Below are 12,647 nucleotides of genomic sequence, written 5' to 3'. Positions count from 1 at the left end.
AAAAGAAAAAAAAGTTGTGTTGTTTAACAGCTCTAGCATCTAAATATATGCCTAGTGTAGATGGTTTTTGTCTTTTCAGCCCAGGTTATTACATATGACAACGTTCTACCATTGAGCTAAGTTCTCGGACCTTCTCAGGCAAATTCCAAGCATTTTACTGCTGAGCTAATCTGCCAACACTTCACTAGAGGATTCTAGGCAGGGGCTTTACCACTGAGCCATACCCCCAGCCCCTCACTGGGGGATTCTAGGCAGGAGCTTTACCACTGAGCCACACCCCCCAGCCCTCACTGGGGGATTCTAGGCAGGAGCTTTACCACTGAGCCACACCCCCCAGCCCTCACTGGGGGATTCTAGGCAGGGGCTCTACCAATAAGTTATACCTCATACTCCTGGGTTAGGTGTGTGTGTGTGTGTATGTATGTGTGTGTATGTGTGTGTGTGTGTGTGTTTGATCGTGTATATATAGGTCAAGCATCATATTCAGTCATTCACCTTTTTTGTGTTTTGTGGGGTTTTTTTTTTTTTTTCAGGTTTTTGTTTTTTTTGAGACAGGTTCTCTCAGTATAGCCCTGTCTATCCTAGAATCCACTCTGTAGTCCAGGCTTTCATTGAACTCTCAGAGATCCACTTGCCTCTGTGCCCTGAGTGCTGGAGTACAGGCCACCACACACCATGCCTGCCCCTCCCCCACCTTATTTTTTGAGGCAGGATCTCTTATTTTTTGAACCTGGAGCTTGCTGATGCTGGGATGGAGCAATAGCCTGCACTACCACACCTGCTTTTCATATATCAAGCTTGGTCAGCAATAACTTTACTATCTGAGCCCCAGACCTTGTTCAGCTTCATTCCATCGAGTCAGCAAAGAAAGCATCTATTGTTTCTCTTGCTTCCTAACCTTCATTTTTATTTTCTTTTTTCCTAGAAAAAGAAACATAAGAAACACAAACACAAAAGTAAGCAAAAGAATAAGAAATCAGAAAAAAATAGCAGTTCTGAGAGTACAGACAGCAGTGACAGCGGGAGCGATGCAGGAGGGCCAGCAGAGCTGTCCCCGCAGGAGCTGCTACGAAGGTAAGCCCTGGGGGAGGGACTGCAGAGTTGTCCACCCTGGAGCTGCTGGGATGATGGTTAAGCCCTAGGGAGGGTTGTTTAGAACCTCAAAGGCCTACTGGGTATTCATTATGCTTGCTTTGAGCACAGTGTTAGAATGAGAAATTTGGTTAGGGGCAGTGGCACTCACCTTTTACCCAAGCTCTTGGGAGGCTGAGGCAGAAGGATCTCAAATGTGAGGACAATATGGGCCACATGGTATGATATTGTGTCTCAAAAACCCAAAGTGGGGTTGGACTAGAAACAGAGAGAAAGCCGGGCAGTGGTGGCGCACGCCTTTAATCCCAGCACTTGGGAGGCAGAGGCAGGCTGATTTCTGAGTTCGAGGCCAGCCTGGTCTACAGAGTGAGTTCCAGGACAGCCAGGGCTACACAGAGAAACTCTGTCTCAAAAACAAACAAACAAACAAACAAAAGCAAAAACAAAACAAAACAAAAAACCAGAAACAGAGAGAAAAACTTCAAACCCAGCAGAAAAAGCTCCCTTCTCCATATGAACCTCCTCAATCAGTTTCCTATTAACTTTCAAGATTTTTGTATAGACACACACACACACACACAAACACACACACACAAATAAATGTAACTTTTATTTACCAGATGTAATTGTTGTCTCAGAGGCTTACTGTTGAATAAGCTCACTCTGCTTCTTTCTGAACTCTGGCTGGCTGGTTCAACTCAGCTGTTCTGGCCCAAACTCCTCTCCAAGCTGACTGACTCAAACTGGCTTCTCTTGGCTTCTGACTGAATGGCTCTTCTTGGCCTTATACTACTTTTGGCAATATGTCCTAATTTTCTGGCTCCTTCTCGTTTGTTAGTTTGTTCTGTCTTCACCTGTATCTAGCTTGTTCTCTTGCCACCTGTTTTTGTAAAACTATCCTGCTCAAACTGCCCCTCTCTTTTTCCTGTGCTGTTCTCTTGAGAGTTGGGTGTATCCTATCTCTGACACATTCAATCAAATCTTTCTCTGATTTGACACTTTGTCCCTCAATTAGACATCATTTTCAAACATGGCTGCTTCCTTCCTTTTAACTTTACCTATACTGTTTGGTATTAAAGGTGTATACTAAGGGTATGTCTGCATTCCAGCCAGATCACATAGAACTAGAAGGTCTTTGGATGTGATCTCTTGCCAGAGCAGCCATGTTGCTGGATTAAAATTCTTTTACATACAGATGCACACACATGCCCACATATAAATACATACATGCACACATAGTCATATCCACACATACATGTAATCATATACACACATAATCTTATAAACACAACTATATATATGTACATACACATAAACAATCATATATACCCATACAATCATACACACATGTGATTGTATATATGCATACATGTACACACATAATCATATAAACACATACTCATACAAACACACAACCATACACATGCAATATACATGAAATTATTTATACACATTGTATACACATTGATGTGCATGTTTAATATATATATATATATAAAGATTGATTTATTTTATGTGTATGACTGTTGACCTGCTTGTGTGTATATGTATCATGTGCATATAGTGCCCACAGGGGCCAGGAGGGGATGTTGGATCCCTTGGAGCTATGTTACGGTGGTTGTGAGCTGCTATGTCAGCACCATGACCTGAACCCAGATCCTCTGTAAGATTAGCAAGTGCTCCTAACTGCTGAGCCATCTCTCCAGCCTCCTCCCCACCCCATTTTTCAGAGACTGACATGCATGGCCTCTAGTTCAGTTCCCAGTGGAGTCCTGTCTGCTTTTGAATGTTCATGAGTACAGTCTGGATTGTCCTGCCTTTCTGACTCCCACAGAATGTAGACAGAGAGGCAGGACAACAGAGAGGCTCTAGAAAACTCTACAGCCTTCTAGGTTTTCTCTATTTTGCAGCTCTTAATTTTATCACATTTCTTCCTAAAAACCAGTTCTAAAGATCCATGAACAGTTTTCTGTGCTGCTGTGATAATATAACTGACAGGCAGCAAATTGAGGAAGGAGGAGCTTTTTTGGCTCAGTCTGGTGGTACAGTCCATCCTAGGGGCTGGCTGGTGATCAGTGTCCAGCACGGAGTGGATTAGGGCAGACAGAGAACAGGCAGGTGGCTGTGTGCTAACCGACATGGAAAACTGAAGTCAAACATGAAAAGTTTGTTGGCATCTGTTGGGAGCTGACTTTTAGCAGAAAGCGGCTATCAGCTTTGCAGCCATCTTGAGCCATATACCCTGACATGAGACTTGGATTACAATAGCCTACAACAACTGCGCACACTCCGATAATCTTGGTTTAGATACCTTGAGATTAAAGGTGCGTGAGATTAAAGGTGTGTGAGATTAGAGGTGTGTGACTTAAAGGTGTGACTTAGAGATCAGATTTAGAGACAAGACCTAAGGGCATGACTTAAAGGCTTGACCAAAAGGCGTGGCTTAGAAGTGAGACATATAAAAGGCGAGGCAGACAGGAGAGTTTAGAACAATTTGGAGTAACAGAGATTCAGACACTAGGAGTAGGAGTAGACATTAGACACTCGGAAGAGAACAAGAGGAGTACAACTAGGAACTAGGAACTAGGAACTCAAGACTTGGGACTTGGACTAGGAAGAGAGACTGAAGAATAAACGGGATTGAATCACACTCTGTCTGGTCTCTATTCTTCGAGTTCGTCCTCACTCTCTCTCTTGCTGAACCCTGACCCGCAGGCCGGAGCGACAGCTTGGGCCGGGAAACAGTGGCCACCAAGTGTGGAGTGGAGAGGGCCGCAACATTCTTGGCCGCCCAAAGTGGGGCAGCTCGGGCCTCAACATTTTTGGCGCCTGAACGTGGGCTAGTGGGGTTCCCAACAGGCATCTGCCTATAATCCCAGCACCTGAGAGCTGGAGGCAGGAGTATCAGGAGTTCAAAGTCACCATGACCTACATACCAAGTTTGAGTCAGCCTGAGCTACATGAGATCTCATTCCCCCCATCCCCCCCCCCCAAAAAAAAAACAAAAACAAAAACAAGGACAAAGCCTGAGAGGCAGTGTATGTGGTCAGTACTGCTGGTGCTGGAGACACATCCTTAGGTCTTTAGACTGCTGTCAATGCACCTGTGTTCTCACCACTGTTACAAATACCCAAGACAGTCAACTTGTAATGAGAAAAGTTACCTTTGGGCTCCTGGTTTTACAGGGGTCCAGTCCTTACTCAGATGTCCCTGTTGACTTTGGCCTGTGCTGAGGCCACCACTGTGTTGGGAAGAGGCTGGGGTCCTACTGTCTTCTTTAGACCTAAGACTTCCTACTGTGTCCCCCCAGAGACCAATTTGTGGGAGTCGCTTATCCCTGGCTGTGTGGATTCTGGGTCAGACTCATTGAGCTAGGGAGCAAGTGCTCTACCTTCTGAGCCATCTTCCTACCTTTGTCCTTTCTAAACACAGTATCTCACTCTTTAGCCCAGGCTGGCCTTGAGCTCACATCCTGCATCAGGCCTGAGTACTTGGATTATCAGAGCGCACAACCATGCCCACCCAGCTCCTGTTAAGTTTTAGTTTTATTTAAAGAAATCATGTTTAATCTAGTTGTGTGTGCTTTTCCCCTTGTTGTGTATGCAATGTTGAGGATTAAGCCCAGGGTCTCCTGCATGCATGCTGTGCCACTGAGCTAGCTCCCCAAGCCCTAATGGAATCATGTCACATGAGCTCTCAGTGCTTGGCTGTGGAGGTGCTTCTGTGTTACCTAGGCAACAGCAGCAGGTTGTCTGCTCTGTCTTCGCTTTTCTTCCTAGAGTGAAGCCCCACTCTGAGTCCAGCAGCCATGCATTTTCTTTCCATTCAACTTGGCCCTTTTTTTTTCTTTGTTTTTGTGATAAGGTCTTGCTGTCTAGCCCATTCTGACCTGGAGCTTGTGGTCTTCCTGTCTTAACCCCCCAAGTACTGGGATGATAGGTGCACACCTCTATGCCCAGCACCTACTTAATTGGATTCTGAAACTGAGATTTCAGACTGATAATCCAAAAGCATTAGGCCCCCAAAGTGAGCGTGTTTTTGTTCCTTTCCAAAGTCATGTGATGGATGAGGCGAGTGTGTGGAACTGGCATCGGGAGTTGCTGTTAGAAGTGGGACCTGGTGCGAGGTATAGGTTTGCAGGTCTCTGTGTGCCCTGGAAATAACCGGAGGAAGCGTTTAAAATGAGGAGCAAGGAGCTAAGAGAGGGATCAGCAACACAGCTCATACAGAGGACCAAGTTCTGTTCCCAGCACCCACAGCAAGCAGCTCACTGTGCCTGTATCTCTAGTTCCAGGGATGTGGTGCCTTCCTGACTCTGAGAGCACCTGCACGCGCACACACACACACACACACACACACACACACACACACACACACACACACAGACACAGACACAGAGGCATGCATACATAATGTAATAGTGATTATAGTAAATCTTAAAACATAAAATAGGGATGGAGGCCCAGAGTGGTGAGTCACATTTGTAATCCCAGCACTTGGGAGGCTGAGGCCAACCTGGGCTAAGGGCTGGGGTGTGGCACCATGAAAGCATTTGGTTTTTAGTTTGTGTCTCATTCTCTTTTCTCCTTCTCTCTCCTGTTTTCTTCTGCAGACTGAAGTGTCTCCCCCTAAGCAGGCAGTAATGGAGCTCCGCCCTGGCCTGTCTCCCTCTAGAGGCTCCTCCATGCTTGAAGTGCGTTGACTTCCCAGTTCATACAGTGAACAGATTGTATTTATATGTAAATTCCTTCTGTAAAATAATTTTTTTAAACCTTGACATTTCAAAGGCTGCCCTGAAAGGTTGCAGAAATTGATTTCTATTTTTAACTTCAGTTTGTGTTAGAGGGATAAAAGACAACAGTTTAATTAAAGTGGCTTTAAAAAAAAAATGTGCTTCTTGATTTCTTTTGGAATGTCCTAGAGATTTTAAAAAGGAGAGAAGAGTGAAGGCTTTTCTCTGGTTTCCGTGTCAAGATAGCTGATGCCAATAAGGACAGCTGGGCCTTGCAGAGGAGGGGTAAAAGAAGAGGTTGTCCATCCCATCCTTGGGAGAAGCGTCCTCTTGCTGGTGGTTCCTGGATCTCAGTGGGCAGACTGAGCAGGGCAGTGTGCACCACAGCCTGGGTCCCACTGGCTGACAAAATGCAGAGCTGGGCAGGTTGAGTGGTAGAAACTTACTGAGCCAGGCAATGATGTTGTCCCAGCACCTTGGTGAGGGTGGGGCTGGGGGTGGGGGTGGGCATGTGCTAGGTACCAAAGTGCAGAAAACTTTATACAATGAGAAGCAAGGAAGATGACTGTGCTTTGTTTGACCACCCAGTTGTGAGAACCCTCTATATTTCACAATTATTACATCCAATCTTTTCTTCTGCTATCACTGTTTTTGTTTTTTGCTTTTTTTTTTTTTCCCCCTGAGACAGGGTTTCTCTGTGTAGCCCTGGCTGTCCTGGAACTCACTCTGTAGACCAGGCTGGCCTTGAACTCAGAAATCAGCCTGCCTCTGCCTCCCAAGTGCTGGGAGTAAAAGCGTGCGCCACCACCACCGGACACTATAACTGTTATGAATTGTAATGAATCTTTCCCTTGTCAACACACAAATGGTCCCCAGAAGCTGCATCCTATTCCCTCCAAGTCATGCCATAACTTATCAGACACAAAAGTGGGTGTGCTATGAGCTCTTCCACAGACAAAGGGACAGAGATTTACAGTGACAGAAAGCCAGAGTCCAGGAGGGCACAAGGGTAAGATCCCTGGTTTTGCACCTCAGTCTCCTTCCTCATGTGTCCAAAATACCAGAGAACATTTTAGGGGCAGTAGTATTCTGCATTGGGAGGCATCTTCTGTCACCCATCCCCCTCCCTCATTTCCTCCGGGATCCTCTTCCCTTTTCCCTTGGGTCTTCCTATGTAGCCCAGGCTGGTCTAGAAGGGAACAATCCTGCCTGAAGCCTCCGAGTCAGGACGTGGGCAGGTAAATAGCAGAACCCGGGGCAGCACGTGGATCCAAAGGGCTTAGCGCGGGGTGTGGGCACGTGGTACCACCGTTCCCGCTGGACAGGGCAGGCTCCAAGATGGCCTCACCCCAAGTCCCCCGGAAAGCCTCGGGGGACACCAGGAAAGGTTCTGGAGAGACCTGGACGGGTTCAGGAGAGACTAGGAAGGGTTCTAAAGATAGCAGAAAATTTACTGATGACATGACGAATGACACAGGAGAGGTCCAGAACAGCCCTGACCAGGCCGGGACGGGTTCTGCTGATGTCAAGAAGAAGAAAAAGAAGAAGAAGAAGCTGAAGAGGAGTGTTAAACTGAAGGAGTCTCTTGAGCCCAAGAAGTTGGATTTTGTCGAGGACAGTTGGCGGAAGGGGTCTCTTGAGTACAAGAAGTTGGATTTTGACGATGACAGTTGGCGTAAGGGGTCTCTTGAGTACAAGAACTTGGATTTTGACTATGACAGTTGGCGTAAGGGGTCTCTTGAGTACAATAAGTTGGATTTTGACGATGACAATTGGCGGAAGGGGTCTCTTTCAGTAGACAGCAAGAGGAGTTCTGCCGATAGCAAGAGGGGTTCGATCGATAGCAGGAGATTTTCCTCCGATAACAAGAGGGGTTCGGTCGATAGCAGGAAATTTTCCGCCGATAGCAAGAGGAGTTCGGTCGATAGCAGGGGGTTTTCCGCTGATAGTAAGAGGGGTTCGGTCGATAGCAGGAAATTTTCCGCTGATAGCAAGAGGGGTTCGGTCGATAGCAGGAGATTTTCCGCTGATAGCAAGAGGGGTTCGGTTGATAGCAGGTGGTTTTCCTCTGATAGCAAGAGGGGTTCTGCCGATAGCAGGAAGAGCTCTGGTGCAATGAATGAAATACTGGATTACAATGAGGACAGAGAACTTTATTCCGCCAATCTTGCCAGGGTGCGACAGAGAAGGACGCTGCCATGGATCACTCTGATGAGAGCATTGGGTCGTTTCAAGCTGTCCCTCCCAGATATCCGTCGGTATTATAATCTGTCCTCTCGTGACCCCCTGGCCTTGGACAAGGATCATAAGCCACGTGACAAGCACCGCAAGTCAACAGTGAGGAAGTTCTGGGGCAACCAGCAGCCTCTCTCTAAGGTCAGAACCACTTACCAATGTCAAACGACCCAAGTGGCCTCCCAGCTACCTGAATGAGGCCCGTCATCCACTCTGGCCCCTCCCACTGCAGCCTCTGTAGAAGCCAGAGGGGCGATAGTAGCCTGTGCAGCCCCTGGAGGGCATTGGTGATGCCCGAGGCTGTCTGAGTCACCCACCAGCTGGTAACCAGTGCCTTAACCTCTACATTCCCAGCTCCATGCACCCTTTTACATCCCGGGGAGTCCCCTGCAATTGTGTATGACTTTATCCACCTCCACTTTCCTGGGTAGAGAGCAAAACCCTGTCTCCTTCCCTCCATCCTTTCGTGTTTCCTCAACTCAGCGTCAGGAATCCTGACATGGCTCTATCCCATGATTCTTAGCTGTGGGAGGAACAAGGTAAGGGATGGGCTGTTTTCTTCCGACTTCCCTATCTTTGATTTTCAGCTTTATTGCTATAGTTCTTGCACCATACATTACGACTGAGCAAGGCATACACTGCACAATTTTTTTTTTTTAATATCTTCATATTGTGTAGCCATCACAACTCTGGAACATTCCAGTCATATCTCCCACCCACCAAAACCAGTTAGCAATTATCAGTCATTTCTTGTTTTCATAAGAAAACAACTCACCCTGCTAACCCTAGGCAAGCCACTACTACTTTCTGATTTGTCATTCTAGAGAGTAATAGAACCAAGCAAAGCACTGTGCTCTGTGCGTGTGAGGGTCGGAGGAGCCTTCTTCCCCTTAACACAGTGCTTTCAAGGCTCATACACACTGAGCATCTGTCTGTACTTTTTAAAAAAAGATTTATTTATTTACTTTATGTATGTGAGTACACTGTAGCTGTCTTCAGACACACCAGACAAGGGCATCGGATCCCCATTACAGGTGGTTGTGAGCCACCATGTGGTTGCTGGGAATTGAACTCAGGACTTCTGAAGGAGCAGTCAGTGCTCTTAACCTCTGAGCTATATCTACAGCCTATCACAACAACTTCTCCTCTTTCTCCTCTTCTTCTTCCTCCTCTTCCTCTTCTTCTTCCTCCTCCTCCTCCTCCTCTTCCTCTTCCTCTTCTTCTTCTTCTTGCCAAATAATAGTCCCTTGTAGGGCTTTGGCATTTTGTGTGTTCATCTGTCACTTGGTGGATATCTGTATTGAGATGAATGCTGTGCACATGCACAGGCTTTGTGTGGAGGCCTTAACTTTCTGGGGCTATATACCTGAGTGTAAATCGGCTGCCTTATATTTTAACTCACATAGTTAACTTTAAATGTATTTGGTTTTATGTGTATGAGTGTCAGCCTGCATATACGTGTATGTACCGTGTGCAGCAGAGCCTGGAGAAGCCAGAAGTAGGCATCTGAACTCTGGACTGGGAGTTACAGATGCTTGTGAGTTAACACAGAGGTGCTGGGAATTGAACCTGGGTCCTCTGCAAGAGCAGCCAGTGCTTGTAACCATTGAGCCATCTCTCCAGCCTCCATATGTTTCACTTAAAAAAAAAAAAAAAACAACAAGATGTGTTTTTATTAATGGCTACATGTGTGTCTGTGTCACACATGTGACTACAGATGCCTGACAAGACCTGAGGAGTGCATCAGATCCCTTTATAGGAAGTTGTGAACTTTGCAAGAAACATTCGTTCTTTCTTTCCTTTTATGTGCATTGTTGTTTGCCTGCACATATACCCGTGTGAGGTTGTTGGCTCTTTCGGAACTGGAGCAGCCAGTGCTCTTAACTGCTGAGCCATCTCTCCAGCCCCCACAAGAAGCACTCCTTAGTTTTTTTTTTTTTTTTTTTAAAGACAGTTTCACTATGTAGCCCTGGTCGTCCTGAAACTCACTGTGTAGACCAGGCTAGCCTCAAATTCACAGAGAACTGCCTGCTTCTCTGCCCTAATGCTGGGACTAAAGGTGTGCTCCACTCCACCCAGTGTAAGAAGGGCTCTTAACTGTTGCGATGTCTCTCCAATCCCCACGTTTAACTTTGTAAAGAAATGCTAAACTATTTTTCTGACTTGGCTATACGTTTTTACATTCCCACCAGCAATGTGCGAGGCTCTAACTTGTCCACAACCTTGTCCACACTTATTAAGCCATTTCAATGCAAATGACATAATACAACTCCGAGGCCCTCATTTTCATCACTTTGGTGACTAATGATGCTGACAGTCACTTTACATTATCTGTCAACCAACCACTTGGTTATCTTTGGAGAAACATCTATTTAGGTCCTTGGTAGAGTCCTCGCCTACTGTGCACAAAGCCCTGTGTCCAATCTCTATCACGGCATAAAGCTGGCATGGAGGTGCATCTCAGTAATCTCAGCACCCAGGAACTAGAGTTGGGAAGATCAGAAGTTGAAGGGTGGGACTGGAGAGATGGGTCAACAGTTAAGAGCACTGACTATTCTTCCAGAGATCCTGAGTTCAATTCCCAGCAACCACAGAGTGGCTCACGACCATCATATCATGGGATCTGATGCGCTCTTCTGGCCTGCAGAGGCACATGCAGATAGAGCATTCATACACATAAAATGAATAAACAAATCTTAGAAATTGAAGCCTGAGTATGCCAGGCAGTGCAGCAGGTAAAGGCTATGAAGTTTGATGGCCCAAGTTCAATCCCCAGCCCCCACTCGATGGAAGGAGAGAAGCAGATCTCCCACGTGTGCACCGACTGCCACAGGTGTGCCATTGTGTAGTGCATCCAAACACAGAGTAGATAAATATAATACATAAAAGAAGGAGATCTGAGGTTATCCTTGATGATATAGCAAGCATGAGGCTAGCCTGGGCTACACGAGACATCTCAATTAGGGAATGGGGGCTGTGTGAATGACTCAGTAGTTAAAGTGCTTTGAGTACAAGTGAGAAGACTGGAGTTTAGAACCCCAGCACACATGTGAATGCTGAGATATCAGACTCAGAGGGGGTAAATGGGATATCTGGATCCTCTGTCTATCTGCTCTGTGTTTGACTGAGAACCTTTGAGAGACTTTTCCTCAAAGAATAAGGTGGAGAAGGGTTACTGGTATCAGCCTAAAGTCTGTACACACACACAGACACACCTTCCACATGTATGAACATGTACCTCTGCTACTTCACTGTGCACACAAAGAAGAAAACAATACAATTAAATAAAATGCATATTTCATCATGCATTCTAAGTACAAGCCCCATCTCAGATGTGTAATTTTGTTTTGTTGAGACAGAATTTCTCTGTGTAACCCTGGCTGTCCTGGAACTTGCTCTGTAGACCAAGTTGGCCTCAAATGCACAGAGAAATGCCTGCTCCTGCCTCCCAAGTGCTGGGATTAAAGCCGTGTGCCACCATGCCTGGCCAGATATGTAATTTCTTGATGATATCCTTTGCAACGCGATGCTTTTTAACTGAAGTAAAAATTTATTTTTTGTCTCATTATGTATCCTTGAATGATGTGGAATTCTTTGTGTAAGAACCAGGCTGGTCTTGAACTCATGGAGATCCATCTGCCTCTGCTTCCTGAGTGCTGCAATTAAAGATGTGCTCCTTGGATCTGGAGAGTTGGCTTAGCATTTAAGAGCTTGTGCCATTCTTCTTGAGGACCAAAGTTCAAATCCCAGCACCCATGTCAGGTGGCTCTCAATGCCTGTGAATCCAGCTCCAGGGGACAGAGCCTCTGGCCTGCCCAGACACCTGTACTCACATGCGCACACCTCCTTAAATGTCAAGCCTGGTCTTTCTGTTTCCCCTGCACGGCAGTTCTGCCTCTTCCTCGGCGATCCCTTTGCCCTCGAATCCTAAAGTCCCTGGAGGGACCCTCAGTGTCTCACATGCAGAATTCTCGTGCAATTTTGGTAAACTCATAATGCAAGTATTAAACCAAATCCACAACACTGGTGACTTGGCTCCTCTGTCTCTCCAGACATGGAAGTTATCTTTCAGGAAGGGAACAGCAGCAGCAGCTTTGGCTCATCTGTGGACGATAGTCACGGTTTACCCGTCTGTCTGTCCCTCTGGGATGGAGAGTCATTACATACCGCTCATAGGAGATTTAGTGGCCTCCTTGGGAAGCGTTTCGATGCTCTGTCTTTATAACTGTTGGAAATGGGGTCCTGGCACTGGTTTCACCATGCCAGGGAGTTTGTTTGAAATGCAGAGGGCGCTATACTCTGCCGCAGACCTCTTTTGATCTCGGTGATCACGTAGATTCTTCTCCAAGTAGAAATAGTCTCACTGACAAAGCACCTTCAGAAAGTGAACTGCCTTCTCTGTCTCGCCCTGGCTGTCCTCCGTCTGTCCTTCCTCGTGGTGACTCTTCCAACTTTACTTTTTGGTTTAGGGTTTCAAGACGACTTCTTACTGTCGTTTCCCCCTTGGTGAAAACACAAGCACGAGTGATTTTAATTGTGATGCCATCAGTTCTTCTACTCTCACTGTTGTCTTTTGGTGTCAGATCTA

At 46.3% G+C, this 12,647-nt stretch overlaps 2 protein-coding genes across 3 annotated transcripts in view; both read left to right on the top strand.

The window, feature by feature from the left end:
• Window positions 1-5,971, top strand: part of Gpatch1 (G-patch domain containing 1) — a 43,128-nt gene extending 37,157 nt beyond the window's left edge. The window contains exons 19-20 of one of the 2 annotated variants that reach the window (XM_034523702.2): window positions 926-1,074; window positions 5,705-5,971. In XM_034523702.2, the coding sequence (XP_034379593.1) occupies window positions 926-1,074; window positions 5,705-5,735 (180 nt within the window). In that variant the 3' untranslated portion in view covers window positions 5,736-5,971. The remainder of the gene's footprint in view (window positions 1-925; window positions 1,075-5,704) is intronic. The other variant, XM_076932185.1, reaches the window with a different exon arrangement.
• Window positions 5,972-7,149: 1,178 nt separating this feature from the next.
• Wdr88 (WD repeat domain 88) overlaps window positions 7,150-12,647 on the top strand; it is a 36,394-nt gene continuing 30,896 nt past the window's right edge. The window contains exon 1 of the mRNA XM_076932175.1: window positions 7,150-8,200. Within this exon, the coding sequence (XP_076788290.1) occupies window positions 7,163-8,200 (1,038 nt within the window). The 5' untranslated portion in view covers window positions 7,150-7,162. The remainder of the gene's footprint in view (window positions 8,201-12,647) is intronic.

Source organism: Arvicanthis niloticus, chromosome 1 (assembly GCF_011762505.2).
Source record: "Arvicanthis niloticus isolate mArvNil1 chromosome 1, mArvNil1.pat.X, whole genome shotgun sequence".
NCBI classification, from domain to species: domain Eukaryota; kingdom Metazoa; phylum Chordata; class Mammalia; order Rodentia; family Muridae; genus Arvicanthis; species Arvicanthis niloticus.
This window is presented reverse-complemented; position numbering and strand designations above follow the sequence as displayed.